The sequence below is a fragment of the Aythya ferina genome (assembly GCF_964211825.1).
Source record: "Aythya ferina genome assembly, chromosome: 2".
NCBI lineage: Eukaryota > Metazoa > Chordata > Aves > Anseriformes > Anatidae > Aythya > Aythya ferina.
The window spans coordinates 2,182,504-2,201,210 of record NC_140297.1 but is presented as its reverse complement, the minus strand read 5'-3'; the positions used below and the strand labels follow the sequence as shown (position 1 = coordinate 2,201,210).

The 18,707-nt window shown below is 43.6% G+C and overlaps 1 protein-coding gene across 6 annotated transcripts in view; it reads right to left on the bottom strand.

Annotated features, from left to right (window-relative positions):
- ALS2CL (ALS2 C-terminal like) overlaps positions 1-18,707 on the bottom strand; it is a 61,204-nt gene that overhangs the window by 10,415 nt on the left and 32,082 nt on the right. For 4 of the 6 annotated variants that reach the window (XM_084510184.1, XM_084510183.1, XM_084510185.1 and 1 more), the window contains exons 2-16: positions 15,767-15,875; positions 14,767-14,959; positions 12,918-12,983; positions 12,069-12,234; positions 11,500-11,628; positions 11,057-11,176; positions 9,199-9,275; positions 8,713-8,779; positions 7,972-8,168; positions 5,518-5,583; positions 4,773-4,871; positions 3,699-3,857; positions 3,290-3,401; positions 1,704-1,781; positions 106-233 (exon numbers count right to left, since the gene is read on the bottom strand). In XM_084510184.1, the coding sequence (XP_084366310.1) occupies positions 106-233; positions 1,704-1,781; positions 3,290-3,401; positions 3,699-3,857; positions 4,773-4,871; positions 5,518-5,583; positions 7,972-8,168; positions 8,713-8,779; positions 9,199-9,275; positions 11,057-11,176; positions 11,500-11,628; positions 12,069-12,234; positions 12,918-12,983; positions 14,767-14,959; positions 15,767-15,872 (1,763 nt within the window). In that variant the 5' untranslated portion in view covers positions 15,873-15,875. Of the gene's footprint in view, positions 1-105; positions 234-1,703; positions 1,782-3,289; positions 3,402-3,698; positions 3,858-4,772; positions 4,872-5,517; positions 5,584-7,971; positions 8,169-8,712; positions 8,780-9,198; positions 9,276-11,056; positions 11,177-11,499; positions 11,629-12,068; positions 12,235-12,917; positions 12,984-14,766; positions 14,960-15,766; positions 15,876-16,285; positions 16,478-16,560; positions 16,631-18,707 lie in introns of those variants that run through there. The other 2 variants (XM_084510186.1, XM_084510181.1) reach the window with 2 other exon arrangements.

The following is an 18,707-nucleotide window of genomic DNA, read 5'->3' as shown; positions in this document are numbered from 1 at the left end:
TTTTAGGCAAGGATTGCCTTCATCCCTGAAGGGACTGGTCCAGTACTCTTCCAGGTATTGTCAAAACACAAATCACAACCCAAGAAGTAGGCTGGTTTTGCTCACGTTTTGGTTATCCTCTCATCCGGCTGTTCGTTCGATGTATTCAGGATGCCTTGTGTCTGCAGACCTTGCCCTGATTTGTTAGTAAAGGTTCCCTCCAGGATGAAACCATTGGCAAATGACAGCTTTCCCTGCAACAGAGAAATACAGGGTTATTCTGCCAAGATCTCATTAGCGAGAGGAAACAAGCTGGACCGAGATCTCAAATTCTCTTTTCGGCAGAGCCAGCTCCTGAAATGGTGACTATGAACAACTTTCAGCACTGAAGTGCACATTTGCAGCATCCAAAACAATAGCATCATTAAGGTAGTGATCATTGGAGACAATACATCTCTGCTGTCGAGTGACACGTAGAGTCTTGGAGGGTGAAGACATCACTGAGTAAGACTCTTGCATTGTATTTTACAACAAGTAGCCAATATCTTTTTTTACATTATAAAATTAAAACACATGAAACTGTAATTTCTCCTCTATTTTTCCTCTAGTTATTAAAACCACAAACAAGTTTGGCCTCATGGGTAGAGGGAAACATATGATATTCACCACAAAAGCTTTCAAAACGCTCTCTGCTACCAAGAAAAACCTTAAATTCTCTGGGGCAAATACAGGAGAAGACAGGCAGTAGCTTTATTCAAACTTAAAAGGTTTTAATTAAACCAAATCCAAAGTTAAACAATATCGTAATTAATCTGGCTTCCAATGCAAGACTGAAATCCTTACTGCTCATAGCAGGAAGCATTCTGTCTTGAGATAATGAGCACATTTTTCTAAACTAACCACCAAACTAAACATTAATTTTGGAGGGAGCTGCATCTAAAAACTAGGAGCTGCTTCTGTAAATTCACCCCAACACCTCTGGCTGAAGAAGATTATGACACAAGCACTTCCTCCCATGACAAGTCAGTAAATGACGGGGCTAATTTGCAATTGCTACCCTCACCGAGTATCTATTTTGACATCAGCTCAGTCTGATTTGACCACACACATCCCGTCAAACTTGCCACGTGTTTCTGTAACAAGCCAGAGGACTAGTTTTCCCTGCAACAGGGCACTTGATGAGCACTTTAACCAGATATTTCACTTAAAGATTAACTGAAAAATGCCGAACATGTCAGTGCACTAGCCAGATTGTAAAATTAAGCTTCCAAGATCCTTCAGCTATGTTAACATGTGGGTTATGCTAGCAGAGCACTGGTACTGCAGCTCTGTTTTCTTCATGCATCATTTCCTGTGCTCCCAAGCCACTACAAAGGCAAAAACATTTGTTCTAAGAATACAGGAACATCCTAGCTGCAGCTGTGAAGTGCAGCCAAATATCTCCCACAAACAACAGCAACAACAACAAAAAAAAATATTAAAAAACACAACAAAGCCTTGTGTAAAAAGAAAAAACAAAACAACTAAAGCCTTCATCCTCCTGCCTCTTGAAATCTCTTAGCTGCAGCCTCCCTTCTGTGAATGAAAAAGATAACAAGAGGAGGCAGGGAATAACAGGAAAATGTTATTTTTTGGAGGGATGGGGTATGGGACTTTGAAGAATCTATTGGCCTTTTAGAAAGCAAGGAACCATATGGGAAGGGAGAGATGAAGTACATGCTCACCTTTCCAACAAAGGTTAGGTCTTCTGTGAAGTTTCCTTCATAGACCGAGTCATCTTCCAAGAGCAGAATCCCAGAACCCTTCATTTGAAAAGCACAAGCAATGAATTCATGACACTAACTCCCCTCCCTACTCCAGTTCATCTAGAAACAGCCACTGGCTCAGACTATTTATGGGCTGCAGGTTCCAAATACCTTTATGAAAGCCCAACATATCATCTGAAATACTCAAGAGGAAAGCAAGGAGGTGTTTTAGAGACAGCCCATTAGGCATCCCAGCATGGAGGAGACATACATGGTAGTCAGGTGGTTTTAACTGACAGTAATATTACATTTATTTCCTTAGAACAAGGAAGAAATAGCAGCTTCCTACTCTATGAGTGGTCACCTAGAGCTGTGATATGGATCAAATTCATGACCCTCCTGATCCTATGACCTCCTGGTGACTGTAGCCAATTGTGTCATTCTTTGTAAGAGAAAAGAGGAAGACAGCTGCCGTGAAGAATTAGATTTGTCCCTTGCTTTGCAGTCAATGGGGCTTTAATGAGCTGTTCCTAAGCACTTATGAAATGACTCTTTCCATTACTTCCCAACTCCCAAGACTGCTTACAGTAGCACGCATTTCAGAGGAAGAGCACCAAAATGCAGAACAGACACAGAATAATTTATGCCAGTGGGGTAAGATTCTTCTCACTGGGGCTTGGCCCAAGGTTTGAGCCCAAAGGTTTATACATACCCATACCAGCCAGAAAATGTGGTCACTTTTAGAGTTGTAACACATTTTCCACTGGAATGGTTTTCTTGATGGAAAGTGCCCTTTTTTGGCAAAAATAAAAGGTTTCCACGGGAAGCTTCTTGGCCATACCAATTTTCCACTAGGAAAACTGAAGTGATTGCTCCCACCCGGAAGCCTTCTGAAGTTAAAGGAGCCTTTGGCAGCTGGCAGACCAAAAGACAGCTTTATTTTGGTTCCCTGCAGATGGAACTGTTATGGAAAGCCCTTCCAACAGAGTTTCCATGCTAAACATTTTGTCCTAATTCGGTGTGAGGGGAGGGGGTTGTTTGTTTTTTTAAGTGCGTATTTTTCATGAGAAGAAATGCTTTTATTTCCCAGCCAGCTCTCCTATGCCAGTCCCTTTTGCTTTCTACAGCAACATCTAAATTTTCAATGAACTGGAAAGACAGCTGAGCATAGGTAAGCTCACATTGGCAAGGTAAAGACTTGATGATATCCAAGACAGGCATAGCATTGCATATACTAGCACAGCACTTCATGTGAGTTCTGTTCTATACTTGTGACCTGATGATCAACTGAACAGCAAAGCTTACAAAGTGTCTTAGCATTAGCAAGGAGAAAAGAGCCTCCCACATAGTTCCTACCTGTACCTTGTGAAGGTGGTAAGAAGTGGAAGATTTCATCTAGGCTTTGTTCTTCAAAAATGTTATTGTGGTAAAATATTAAGGCTTAAGTTTTCTTGCCTTCTATTTTCCCTCAGAGATTAATTATGAAGGGAAATCTTAATCTTGTCCTCAGTGGGGGAATTCCATGTCCCACCAACACCTAGAGTCCACTGAAAATGGATACTTACCACCATTTTGTCAGCATGAAATGTCCTTTGATAGCAGACACCCGACTGGGTGACTACAATGCCTTGTCCATGTTTGTGATCATCGAGCCATGTCCCTATGTATCTCTCCCCTCTAGAATGCAATAGAAAACATTTTTTTTTTCTTCTATTTCACTACATTTTAGTCAATCTGATATATCACCTACTGAGGCTATGTTTACCTGATATAGTGCTCCACATAGCATAAAAGCCAGACTTACTGCACAAACCCAACTCTGCAATTCTCCAGGAGTTCAGGCCTTATAGCAGAGGCTGAACACATTACTCCTTCCCAATTCCCCCTGTCAGAACATGAGGCTTTCCCCGTGCCAATAGAGGGGGAAAACTCTCAGGCACCTACAGCCATTGCTGATCTACACACCACCTTTACCTGTCTTTGTCTTCCCAGACTCCGTATCCATTCTTCTTGTCATTTTCCCACTGTCCCGTGTATTTAAATGGGTGCTCAGCTGAGTGGTTCTCCAGTATCCCAAACCCTTGACGCACATTGTCTTTGAAGTAGCCTTTGTAGACCATATCGTTCCCATATCTGTACGGAGGGATACAGAGAAAATCTGTAGATTCTGTGCCTATTTGATAGCTCCTATTGGAGCAGCAAGACAGAAAAGTGAGTACATTGGGCACTTCTGCCTGCTAAATATTGCACATATTTGACAGTTAACTCTGGAACTTCTAGTTGTTCACTATTAGGAACATCCATGATGCAAGCTAATCACTTAACAGATAGCTTTCAACATAATCTGAGCACACAACACTTAGGGTTTGCAGTTGTCCTCCGAGAGGCTACTCAGCGCTTGACCTCTTGCCAACCAGATCCCAGTGACAACAGGTTAATCCAGGGTGGGAGTAGGTCAGATCAAGCAGGAAGACAGATCTGCCTTCACCTTTCTTTGCCCACCCCTTCTGCTGCTGTTTCTGGCCTTCTAAATTGAAGGGGGATGGAAGGTAAGGCTGGGACACTGCCATATGCCCACAATAGGGTGCTTTACAGGCCAGAATCCATCCAGCTAAATTCCTAGAGCAACACTTTGAGAGACAGTTGTGCAAAAGACTATTCTCAGAAGCACCTGGCCCTTCTCTTCCTAAATTAAGCTCTGGGCTTAAGCTCAGAATTTGAGTGAGCAAGAGAAGCAAACTGGGGGAAGCAGTCCACTTCAGGATAATGGTTATGATTCCCAGACCAACGATCCAATCCACCATTAAGGAAACTGCTCTACATAAGGTTTAGGTCAGACAGCATGGCCAGCTGAGAGAGTGCTGTGTGCTTCTCCAAGCCTGTCCAGGGCTGATGGCACACCATGCACTCCCTACTCGCAACCACAAGCACAAATATCCAACAACATCCTTACAAAAAAGACACAGAGTAGTTACAATGGTTATAGCTTGTTGTGAAGCTACATGTATAACCATCTTTAACCAGAGTCCATCTTTGGGTTTTACTTACTCACAGATTCCATAGCCTCTCATCTTGCCCTCATACCAGTGGCATTTGTAGCAGTCATACCGGTCTTCAGATCGGCGAGGGACAAGACATATTCCAAACCTACAGGGTGCATATGGTGGAGGTCAGCACGACAACAAGACTCAGTTGTATTGGATAAGATTTAAAAACTAAGGGCCTGCCGAAGTGATTAAAATGTCTGGGGCCAGTTTTACTTCTGACATTAATGAAATGTTTTCTTAACCCAACACTAAGTATTTGAGACATTTTAAAATATAACCTATTCTGAAAATCGTTTAGAAATATGAAATCTAAAAGTCTGATTTTTCTCAAATTTGTTGAAAATAATGTTTGAACTTCATACTATGTTTTCTTTCCCTCTGAAAAAATCTGATTTAAGAGAAATTTTTAAAAGATATCCAAAACAGATTTTCCAAGGTATTTTATATGAAAGAATTCACCTAGATTTGGAGATCAAAGGTGAGATTCATCCAATCAAATGGACATGTCTGCATCTGAACAGGTCATCTGCACACACTCCCTTTTTTGTAGTCACTGGCAATCCACTCACTAAGTTACAACTCATTGAGCCTAATACAGGGGACCAGAATAGGTCAAATAAATTGGGCTCTAACAGTGAATAGAGCCCCTAGGCAAGATAACCAACATCTCCATACCTCTAAGAGGAACTATTCCTTAGCTTAGTTTGAAAGCAAAAAAGGTCTTAGGATTTTTGTTTAAGGCTTACCCATGCTCCAAGCCTTCTTTGAAATCTCCAACGTGGTTCCGTCCATCACGCCACTTAACTGTCCCCCTGCAATTTGAAGGCAGTGTTACACAACTAAGATCACCAGCGATGTACACAGTTGCAACAGAAGTTATCAATAGCCTAGAGACTGCTAACATCAGAATGTTTCCTCAGGGGACAAGGAGAGGGAGAGTTCTCTGGGCACCTCTGGGATCTTGGATTGCATCGAAGGGTTTGATACCGTAAGGTTTTCATGTCCTGGAATGAGCTGGAAGAATCTTTTTTCCAAATTCTTTTATCTCAAAATCATTTTGTAGAGTTGCTGGGTCATTCATTTATGACAGCGCACATGATTCTTTTTTTAATTGAAGCAGAGCACATGATTAAGCCAGCTGAAGCTCCAGCAGGGCACATCCTTGTAGACAAGTTAATGACACCACAGCCCAGAAATTAATTCATTCTACCAGGCACAATGAAAACAAAAGAGATGAGTACTGGCCTAAAGGGATTGTATCTTTCCACCTGTTTTGTGCTGGGGTTGTAGAAATGATTACACAAGGTAACAATGCAACGATGAGACTGGAACTGTCACAGTTATTATTATACTGGTCAAATTATTGCACAACCTTTCCCAGCTGTGAATGAATTTCCTCCCTCTTCCTCTCCCACTCCACCCACACCCACTCACTGTTTTAACTCTTGCAACAGCCCAGACACAGCCAGTTCACTACATGTCCCCAACCAAAGACAGTGCAAGTTGGTGCAGTACCAAAACCCTGACATTTTGTCTTGACTTTCACCAAGGTTGTTTTCAACACCTACACGTGACAGACTCTTTTTTGGGTTTTAAGATACAGGGAAGTGGTCAGATCCAATTAAGTGGATTTAAAATACATTTCCTTTTGCTTTGCTAATTTGAATGGAAGCAAAATAGAGCAAAACAAACAGAACACCAGCTCCAGTCATAGGAATGGTTCAAGCAGGACTGTTTCTTTCCTCCACTTCAAGGCATCAGGAGTACTGGGACAAAAAGGCAAAGAGCTGGACAAGCCATCACAGCCAGATTTGCTCTTCTGTAACCCTTTATTAGTATCAAGTAATATAGGAGACCAGTTTTAGAGGTGGGAATGACAGCAAGCAACTGAAAGCCCAAGTATTATAAGCGCCAGAAGTCACTTAGTTCTGCCATGAGTTTTTTGGGATGCCTCAATCAAGTCACTTAATCTGAAGCAACGGAGGTAACTTCTTCATCACATTTCTTCCAACCTGAAGATAGGAGAAGTCAAAGAGTAACAAGCAGTGCTTGTCCCTCTGTGTCCACACAGAGTGGTTTTCTAATCTCATTTTCTAATTTCATTGGGATAACTGCTGGGGAAGGTGGCGATTATGTGAAGGACTGCCTCAAACATAACCTTACTCCAAACGCCTATTTAATGATGTTCCGAAGCAAGGCACAAACTCTTCCACAGAAAATTCAGTGTCAAGCTTTTGTTTCTGGGTATTGTGATTATTTTAAGGTTCTTTCAAACCAAGTCTTGGCACCCTTTTTGCTTCAATAGAAACAAACCACATATAAAAGTTGTATAAAACTCAGAACGTATAAAAATCCCATAGCAACTTTTTTTGTGTCTGACAAAGTTGGTCGTGTTTGAATTTTCTTCACAAAAACATAGTCTGTGCTCTATCCTTTATCAAATAGATTTTGATTGGGACTGTTTAACTTTTCTTTTATAAATTGTTCCCTTTTGGCATAGCTAATTCTTAAATTTGGTTTGGGTTTAGTGAACAGTTCTCATGTACCCAGGAAATGCATTTAAGCATCTTTTGTATTTAATGAATTAAAAAAAAAAAAAGTCTCTGATAATTGTTCAGTTGTTAAAACACATTTTGATAGCATGGGAGAAAATGCCTCGCTTCTCACATGCAAAGTTTTTTGTTTTATTTTATTTTCCTTATCACAACGGTGAGATTTTATGCCTCAGGCAGAGATCCTGATAATAAGCACTGGCTCAACTCTGAGCCCTAATTACTGGCATAATTCAGTGCAGTGCCTCCAACGTGATCACTGCCACATTAAGGACAGCCTCTAAAATTTACTGCATAAACCAGTATCATTAGCAAGATATCTGCAATACGTAGATCATGTGGCAGGACTCATACTTTGACCAAGCCCTGAAAGCAAGCAACTATATCACAACTGCCCCCAAATCTGTCCTCAACACCAGGTTTCCCTATGGAAACAAGTGAGGCAGGAGCCAGAGAAGCCAGCACATCCCAGGAGATCACCAGCCCCCAATCTGTGGTCCAGACCTTTGGCATGGGATGCACAACTCCATATCCACAGCCATCTATACATCCTCCAGTGCATCCACTGGATCCAAGCAGCACTATGTCAAGACATCAGGCCATCCTTGCATATTCCTGCTCAGGAAGAGGGCAGAAAAGGCTCCTTACTTGCCATGAGGCTTTCCCCAGTGCCACTCGCCCTCGTAGGATGCGCTTTTGAACTTGCTCTCCAGCCTGAAGACGTAGGTGAAGAAGCGGCAGGACGGGGGCTCGGTGCCTTCTCCAGTCTTACCCCACAAGGGGAAATCTCGCTTCCCGTTCAAAGCCTGGCGGATGGCTTGGTTCAGCTTCCACTGCCAAACAGCCTGGGAAGAGAGGAAGAGGAGAGCTGAAGGTACAAGCGGAGAAATCCAAATTGTCCACAATAAGAGATACTCCAGGATAAGCAGGAAAAAGCCATGGGGCTCCCAAAAATTCTGTGATGTTCTGAGCTGGTGAGTTATGGCCCACCTGTTCTGTTCCCAGCTCCAATTCCAGCACCCTGACCTCTAATATCTGCTGCTGAGTATCTGAGCCACCTCAGGAAGATATTGGTTCCATGAAGAGAAATTTATGCTACTTATTATTATGTTGAAACTAATCAAAAAAAAAAAAAAAAAAAAAAAGAGAGAGAGAGAGGAGAAATCACACAAAGGGTTTTGGCTGCATTTAAGCAGCTGCAGAGCCCACTAATCTGTCTTCTGATCAGGAAGCATAAACCCTGATGCTTACTGATATGTCAGCTTCCACTCAGTATCAAACATTTTGCTCCCACTATGGAGCTGTCATCCCTTCTATGCCATTTCCCTATTTCAAGGCTGCTCACACAATATTTTCAGGTGAAACAGAAAGGTCCTGACTGCTGCTAACCTTCATCTGTGGGTCCTTGGCAGAGAGAAAGAATGTTTCTTCTGGGGTTATAATGCGGAGTCCATACCTGCAAAACAAAAGACATTTCAGAGACTCTGAAAAAAATGTTTCTCAGTCAACTCTTTTTTTTTTCTCTTTTTTTTTTTTTTTTTCTCTTTTTTTTTCTCCAGAAGCTAATGTCACTTTGACAGCCAATTTTTTCCTTCTAGAGAAGTACTCAACTGTCAAGTCATCTTTGTTCTCTAGGTCTGCTACCCAAATCATTTTATTACTGATTTCAAGATGTCATCAAACACAAGCAATGCAAGCCCAAGCTGCTGTGATCCCACCTGAGAAGTGCTGCAATCATTTGCCCGTAGCCCAGAACCAACCCCACTAGGGAGAAAGGAACTGAGACATAGTTTTGAACCATTATCTCAGTTCCACAATCAAGTAATTAAGTTGAAAACTTCCCCCCACACCTCCAAGAGGAGATTTTTTACTTACAGTCCTGGAGTTGATTTCTCCCTGCAGTTTTCATCTACCCACACAAGCTTCAGATCAAAGCTCTGAAAGCTGTTTCCCTGGAATAAAAGGGGGAAGATGTTATGTTGATGTAAACCCCTACACTTTGCCCTTGCTGTGTTAATCCATTGAACAGCAGAGCAAGATAGGCAGCACAGTAAATTCCCTCTTTCATAGTTCATCTATCTATCTCATACTATGATGACGGATCTCAGAGACTGAAAAAATGTAGGAGAAGGAAAAACATTCTCAGTTTATCACTTTAAAGTAGTGGTCCATAAATCCACAGCTCTACCACTGACAGAAACAGACCTTTTGTTTCAAGATACCTTTTAGAATGTATTCATCTCTAGTAGAGTTTCTTCCCTGTTGAATGGAAATGCTCCCAAATCATCCCTGACACAAGGCATGCTCTAATTCTGCTTATCTAGGATCTGGACTCAATGACACAGCCACAGAGTGGCCTATGAGGACATTTAAAGAGTTACCACTTTAATCAAGAATGCAACAAAAATAAGAAATAGTTGAAAAAATAGCTAAAGACTGTGTTTAAATATTACATGCCCCTTCACTGTCTAAAGTCTGGGTACCTACGTTACAGCCTTGGTCTGTAAGGATGTAGTTGAACCAGGTTGGGTACTGGCACCATGGAGTTCACCATGAGCTAATCACTGATGTATCTACCAGATTTGGGGAAAAAATGAAGGATGGGATTCCCAACACCAGAGCTGTCATCAGCATCCCAAGATAACCAGTTCAATCCCAGTTCAGTTATGTCTCCACATGCCCCAGTAACAGTCACAGCAGCAGATGAGACACAGTGGGTGGAAACCGTTGGCTGAACAGAGATGTCTACAATGTAGATATCTCCCCGTCAGACGGTTACCCTGGGCTCTCATCCCAGGGGCCAATGGAGTTGAGGGCATGATTCAACTCATCCCAGTTTTGGCACCTAAAACAGGCCAGAAGAACCGCACCCAGGCAGCGCGTGCTCCTCTCCCCTGACTGCAAAGGGAGCCTGGGGGGATTTGCTCACAGCAAGATCACTGCAGAGCTAAGAAACCTGCTGCGTAGAGCTGAACAAGATAATCACTACTCCATTTCCTGAGGCCTAGGCCCTGGCAGCCAAGCTGCCCGGCATTATCACAAGGGCCCGTGTTTGAAGGAGGCTGTGGGATGTATCAGCTCAGTCATGTGTTTAGGCACCTGGGGCACTGGCACATCACTAAAGGGAAAGCAGAGTGAGGTGCGTGTGAGGAGAGCCAGACTAGATTACAGGTGCAGTCAGTAAGATCAAGCCAAGCTGGACTTCGTTAACATACCGCAGAACAACTTTGAACAAGTGCTGTGTGCTCATCCGTGGCTGTAGACGCTCCCTGACTGCTCCACACCCTGGCCCCAAATCCCTGAAAAAGCCCCAAGAATACCTACAACTTCTACACATACGCCACCAGCAGAGTCAGCCACAGAACTTGGTATTTAGTCCTACGTTCAAGTATTTGAAGTGTGAGATTTTTGACCCATCAGGACTCCTTTGAATGAGCAAAGACAAAAATCAACAGATCTACACACAGGCATGGGCTTGGGTTATTAAAAAGGTGTCTGTGGCAGTTAGATAGGACACAATTACTGTAAAAAAAGATACGTGGATATTCCTCTATTCCTACACCACTAAGCTTTCTTCTCTTATTCTCCACTGCAAACCACAGGTGCATGGATCCAAGATAAGGTTTTCAACATAGCCAAGCTCTGCTGCACTTTCAACATTACAAGAACATTAATTTTAGTGTCATTTATCTCTGCTGCCCTTCCAATCCCCCTGAAAGGCTGGAAAATTTACCTGAATTAAGACAAGGACATCATCAAAGAGCAAGATCCTGTCTGATCGATTTGTGCTGGCAGAGATGGGAAGATTTCTGCTATCCTCCAGCAGCCTCCTTTCAGGAACACACAGCATATCCTGCAAAAAGCACCACAAAGGTCAAGGTTGTGGAACAAGAGCATCAGGAAACACCAAAGTTAGAAGAGGACATCCAACTCAAGCCAACAGTTCCTGCAGAGGCCAGATACCTCTTGGCACAAGCTAGCAGTGACAGCAGAACTGGACACAGTGTTCAACTTCTAAAGCAGTGAGCAGTCATAATGTTTCTTCAAGGTTTCCACATTGCCCTGCTGGTTTCCAAGTGAAGCCCCAGATGCCTGATCCATATGAAATTTTCTCCATGGATAAGCAGACCTCCCAAGGAGCCCCTTGCCAATATACACAATGTATCTGTGACTCACTGTGAATTTGTAGCCCAAGGATTTCCACAAGGTCTTGGTAAAACAAGCTTCATCCAGGACTTGGCTGATGAAGGACTCCAGCTTCACATATTCCTTGACAGCGCTGGTAACTACGTCCTTTTCAGAGCCCTGATAAAGGAAGGCAGGACTCGATCAATGCTTCAGGCATGGGTATGCAGGGCATCTACTCTCGGGGCTACGGCTACCCAAAACCCTCAGCAGCTCCGAATTCAAAGGACTAATGAAGGTTAATCCTCCAAACCCTTCCAGCTCTAACATTATCCCTGCCGCCAGTAGAAGCGTGCAGTCTTAGGTCAGTTACTTGACCCTTGCAGCTCCTCTCTATGATGAGTAGCTCGGACTATGCTAGAGGATCCTCTCTTCATTGCTTTGGGACCTTCAGGTGGACTGTGCTCCACCAGTTCTGGTTAGCACCACTTTGGCTGTCCACTGGAAAGCATTTTCCTTCCAGCCTGCTTTGAATTCCCTCCCACCACCACAAAGCCTCTCAAGTTCTCCATAAGATGTTAACATGAGCCAGATAAGTAACATCACACAAAGGCCCCTACCTCTTTGAGAACCTCGTTCAGCTTGGTGAGGAGTATTATATATTGCTCTATGTGGTCCCGGATCGGTTTGTGAAGGACAGTGTATAAGGCCAGTGACATGGAGGTCTCAGAGGTGAAGTCCGTGAGGAATTGTTTCAGCACTGTCTTGTGGTGCTTCCAGGCTTCGCTGCAAGGTGACAAATTAAGACAAAGGCTCAGCAACCAGTCCTTCTACAAACTGCTGCTACTCTGCTTTCCAAGCACTACAAGCTACCTCACTCCCAGAAAATATATTAAAAGATTTCAAAGAGCAGGAGATAACATAGTGCAAATGTTTGCACACCAAACACACCAAAATAGGACAATGAGGAAAAAAGCTTCATTTGTTCCGTCTCTGGCCCAACTGCTCTTGCAAATACGAATCACACCCACAGATGCATGGAATATGGCATAACTTCCATGATGGTTTGTGCACTGAATGACTCAGATATAGTGATTATAAATCCTCTCATGCCCTGCTCTCATGCTTTCATTTGCTGTTTTCCATGAGACTCTGACAATATCCGGAACCAGCAGTGGAAATTCCCTGCCAGGTTCCCACAAAATCCTCAGGTCCCACTCCTTTCCTGAACTCCCAAATTTATTGGATTCCTCTTTCCCAAATGTCTGAGTTGTGCCTACTACAAAGGAGATGGAGGGAGATCAGCAGGGGAAACCTTTCAGCAGCTGCTCTGGTCAGTTCAGAGGAGAGTCAGCTACACCACAACACAGAGATGCAAGGTGCAGTGCTGCTCATGCTTGTTTAGTGTCTTAACCCATACAGTATCTCTGTGTTCCTATCAGCCTTTTAAATATGCATTTTTCACTGACCTTTTGTTCTTTGTGGCGTGTTCGAAGCCATGGACTACAACATAGTTGGCAAAAGTGACGAAATATCTGTTGGCAAGAAAAAACACACACATGAACATGAGTTGAGTTAAAGATGCATGTTAGCTATGAGGTTTAAATGACAGAAGGAATAAGATCATTTGAAAATGTGTCAGGTCCACATTTTCAAGTGAGGCAAAGACACAGCTACTGGACCTCCCACCTCGGCTTGCATCCTTTTTGTCCTCAGTGGCTTAAATTTCTCATTGACTTTGCACTAGCAGTGTCTTAGGAGCTTTAAGTCTTCCCAGCTTTTAGCACAAGCATAAGTTGTGCAAAAAGCCCTGGAAAGCCAATCTACAAAGGCCAACTGCAAGAGATCAACTTCAGATGTATGAATTTCTGCTGCTCGAAGTACATCTATCAGGCCTACATTACTGGTGGCAAATTCAAGTCAAAGCGTCCATGTCAATGTATCTGAACTCACACTAGAGGGAGATCGAGCTGTATTTTGTCAGCAAATACCATGTTTTCTTCCAGTAGTGGTTTCAGATAAATCAGATATTCTGTTCAGTCTAATTATCATTGATTACATTTTCAGTATTTACTACTGATTTTCAGAACCCTAAGCAGGGGCTTTGTTTACTCCTATATCACTGCAGGAAGGATGAGACATTAAGTTTGCACAGAGTGAGTCAGCAGTGGTGGGTAGGAACCAGCATTTTTTTTTTTTTTTTAGGACATCCAACAAAAACAGTTAATTTCAAAATGAGAGGAAAAGAGATCTTCAGATAAGCTCCTCCTTTTCACCGGCTGAAACCTCAACACAAGTTTTCATCTCTTTTGTGCCTTTTTAAGACAAACCAATTCTAATTCACTGAATCAGGCTCCAAACGAACATACTCAGCGCCAAAGCCTGTTCACATAAAGGCAAAGTTTGTAGTGCATCACTTCCCAAAATGATGCTGTCAAAGTGAAAACAAAACAAAAAATAGTCCTTCCTCCTCCCTCCATCTGTGTACCCATATACAAAACCAAGACTACTAGATGAACAACTATCTCCAAGAGCCAGAATGTCCATCTCCCAGTCCTGTGTGGGTGCCAAACCACCCAGATGGTACCAGCCCATCTAAGAAGAGCTTGGCAGTATTTGAGATGAACGAAGGACCAAACATCATCTGATCTTTACATCACCTCAGGTGCCCATAGCCTGTTTGTCGTGGTAGGACATCAACATACAGGTTACACACACTCCAGTGGCTTTGGCAAACATTTACTTTGCATTGCAGACAGATGGGGAGCAGACATGTAATTAATTGTAGGAACAGCTATGGGGCAGTATGTTTTTCATATCATGCTACATCCATCATTTGCTATCATATCCCTTGCCAAAACCAAATAAACATGTCACAAACAGGTAATATGAACTGTGTCTGGTGACATCTCTCCTTCCTCATCCCCCCATCAGTCCTTTAAACCTTCTCATGTAAACCTTCCTATTCCTGTGACAACTCAGCCTTTGCTCTCAGAAGTCCCCCAGGCACAGGTTTTCCTATTGGTCTTCTTCCCATTTGTAACATGAATTTAAAAAAAATAATACAATATATGTACTCGCAAGACAAATCTTACCTCTTAAAAGCCAAATCAAATACAAGCCAATATAAAAAAGACTACTTATTAGATGTTCTGCAAAGATACTGAATACAGTCCCTTCTCTGACCTGATGACTGAACACTAATGAACACAACCGAGCATATTAAATGCATCCCTTTTGCACTAACTTACCATGGCTGGCAGAGGTAGTTGATAAATTCAGTACCTTATTCTTACTCCAGAATACTTCTGTACTTACTGGATGTAGAGGCTTAGAAACAGGTCTCCTTTCCAGACAATGTAAATATCCTGGATGCAGAATGACTCCGAAGTGCTGCATTTTTGCTTCACTATCCGGTAATTCTCCTCTGTGAGGTTCCAGAGAGCTTGAAACCGATCATTCAGGAGCAGGAAGAGCTTAAAGTTCTCCTTTCCTTTCTGGTCACTAGGCTCTTTAAGGCAGAAAGAGGGAAAAAAAGGCCATCAAAAAGCCTTAAATCCAGGGAATCTTGTGCCCACATTGCCCACACCAAGTAATCAGCCCAATTTGTCAGTGTGAAGTACATATATTCGTATAGGAAAATAATTCCAATGAGGAAGGTGATGATGATTATTTAGGGTTGGGCCCTTGTCAGTAATTGCACGAGTTATCCATTCTGAGGCCGTCTCCTCTCCATTCTTGTGGGGCATGTGGTCACGACAGCCTGCAGGGCTCAGACACGAGCATCAGAGGAAAATTGGGGGAGTTTTTGCCCCTGGCCCAAAGGTCTGCTCCCAGTCTCCTCGGAGGACAGACCAAAAAGGAAAGATGGCATAGGAGGGAAACAGCCTAGGGGCCTAATCCAGTCTCACCACTTTTGGCCAGACAAGCTTGTGAATATTTATGTATTTGTTATTTCAGTGAAGCTGCTCTGATTTACTGCCAGCTTAGAACCTGCACCCGCAAGTTTCACCTTCAAAGATGGACATGAGCAGAGACCAAGAGCAGAGAGGCAGAACGGGCACAGTTCAGGGGTCATACATATGCAAGAAGCATTCTGGATTTCCGTGTGTCATGCTGGAAAAAAAGCCTTGGAAATTATACTGCTTAGAAATTGGATTAACCTCTAAAACCAACAGGAATCACAGTCCTCGCCTTGCATGAAAGGTTGCCCCCAGCAAGCCCTCAGCCATCAGGTTTCAGGTATAACTCCCTTCATAGGTGTGCCAGTGACCCAAGGGAAGATCTAGAGGCAAAGAACTAATCTTCTCCAACCTACCTGCCTGGAGCAGAGGCTTGAAGATGAGGGCATCTATCCGTGCCAGGCACGCCGAGAAGTTTTCTTCCGCATGGAGCAACGATGCAGTAGCTTCAGCTGCACACATGTCCTGGATACAACACAAAAGGCACACGTGAAGTCCCTGCAAGGCTATCCATCTACTGATGGCTTCGGTGCTCGTTGCAAACATTGAGCCTTCCCTGCTCTCAGCAGCATTCACACGCAGATGTAATTGCTGTCCTCAAAAAGCATTTACAAATATTAGAAGAGGAAACAGAAACCCGACAGCTCAAGAGAGATGAGGTGGTGTCACAGAAGACCACTGAGACTACAACCCATTTCCCTGATGCCCCAGCTGAAGAATTTCTCATATCAACCACGATGCTTCTCCATGTGGCCGAGATGACCCTAAACTTCTCGGTGTGTGTTAATCTTGCTTAGTGCCAGATTCAGTCTCCCAAAGGGAAATCCCTGAGGTCACACAAAAGATGAAGCAGAGCATCTCTTCCCGTCTCTCACCAGTTTTCTGCCTGCATGCCTCAGCTTGCACCTTTTGGCATCGTAAGCTATCATACGGAGCTGCAAAGCCCTGCCAGCCATTGCAAAGCATCCAGCCCTCTGGAGGAACAGAAGTCTGGTGTTACTCCTTCCTGAGCAGGACACTGCACTGCTGGTCGTATGTCACAACTCCAGTGTCAACAGGGACAGCTTGCCTAAAGTGGAAGTGGGCAGCACTTCAACTGAAGTGCTGAGAAAAAAAGAAAAAAAAAAGAAAAAAAAAAAAATCAACAAACCCATGTGAGCACACTCCAGTAGCTTCGGCAGCTTCCTCCTTCCTAGCCTCACCTCCCAAAAGAAATGTATCAGAGGAAGTGCGTACCAGCCAGCTAATAGCACGTCATGAGAGACTAATCTGGAAAAAGCCCAGGTGGTGAAAATACTACGGGCGGAGCCAGCTGATACTAACCGAGAGAAATAACACACAACTCGGACTCATTCAGCTTTGTGAAGCAAAACAGCAAAATGAAGGGACTGCATATGGTCTGTCCACTTTTATCCTTGGCCTGGCTGGAGTGCAGGCTCAAAGGCTAGACCCACAACAGCAAGCGAATGAGTGCTGGCATCACGCTGTGAAGATTGCTAAATTGGTGGCAGACTTTGGCACAGTTCTGAGGTGTGCCAACTAGCACAGTCCCAGACAATGCTCAGACATGGCCAAGGGACCATTTGAAACAGGCAGCTTGCACGTAGCCACGCAGGTTGGGGAGGTGAGGAGAGCTCAGCTACTCATAGGTTATGCTGTAACCACTTGGCTATGGAGCCAGACCTAATTTATTTACTGATAGAGATGTAACTAGCATATTTGCACTGTCCCCAGCAAGAGTTAAACTCAGGCTGTCTGCTGGCAGGATACTCTAAGGCATCCTAAGCCTCTACCCTGATTTCTGTAGATAGCAGACAAGACTCATTCTCCTCGTGTTGAGATGTCCAGAAGTCAGACGTCTAAGCCTAAGCCTACTATTTACACTTCATGGGAAGAAATACCTTGAATATCTCATCACGGGCTATAAAAATTTCCCCGGGTGACTAAGTTAGGTGGGAGTGTCTCGTTTTCTAAGCTTCTTGGAGGCTGGGTTCATTGCTACACAAGCATTTGAGCTCTCTAAACTCACCAAACCCTGTTCAGGAGCTCCCTTTCCTTGTCATCCCAGAGCTGGAGGTGATACAGCACCACAGAATAGGGGACATTTTGCAATTTGGATAGTTAAGTGGCCTGGTTTTAAGTGGTCGCTCAGGTCCAAACACAGCTACATACTACATAGATGAACAACAGTATTTTCTCCTTCGTAAATACTGCCTCTTAAATTTCATTTGTCTGAAAAACAGGAAGCATTAAAAAATTCCATAATCTTATTAGTGTGCAAGTTTTCATATATCAAGCTCCCCGTGACCGTAAGGCTATTTTTTGCAGCAACATTGCTGAATCGTCCCAGAGGAAAGCTCTGTGCATGCAACCAGGTCAAAACGCTGGAATCCAGGCTCCTCCTCGCCCCTCCCAGAGAGAGCAACTGAACCAGGAAAAAAAGCAAAACAAAGCAGCAGCCAGACAGCCCTCACCCCACAGCACCAGGAGGACAGGGCAGATAGTAAAGTTTATTTTCCACCACCGCTAATCACCCTGTCTTGTAGACACAAAGATAAAGTTGTTTCTCAAAGGTACTCGAGAGCGTTCAAGCTTGTTGTGAATTTCTAAGTGTGAGTAGCTTGCTTAATCAGGGAAAAAGAATCAGGTTGGATAAGTGACAGCATTGCACTTTCAAATGCTTCATCAGAACAGTAGGCAGGCGGTGGGGGTGGTAGGATCACTTATTAGGATCACTGAGTAACTGTCTGGTGGGTTTTCATATTTTTTATGCCTGACTGCTTTCTCTCTCTCTTTTATTTATTTTTTTTTTTTTTTGGTGTGGGGAAGAGGGGGAGAGGGAGGGAAGATAACTGTTGTAGGAGGAGCTTGTTCTCTATCTGGTCCTTTAGTTCTGCAAGAAAAGATTTTAATCTGGGCTGAACAAAAAGAATGTGTGGTAGATGACAGCCTCAGAAAGACTTTCCCAAACTCTTCTCGTATCAAAATGGGCAAAGAAAAAAACCCAACCACCACATACAGGTGGCTTAATGCAAGCTGCATGTCTCAAAGCAAGGGTGCAGATACCCACGGCTTTGCTCCACCAGCCAGGATAGCCCATGGCCAGGGGGCTGAGGAGCACAGGCGCAACACCAAAGGAACATCACTGCCCCAACCTAAGGCTAATCTGGTTATTTCTGTACTGAAAGGACCGGGGAAGTCCTAGCAGGTGTCTGGGGCACCTACTGGTCTGGATGCAGCATTGCTCCTTCCAACCATGAGCTGCTCCTCCCAGCCTACCTGCAAATCCTATGGCCG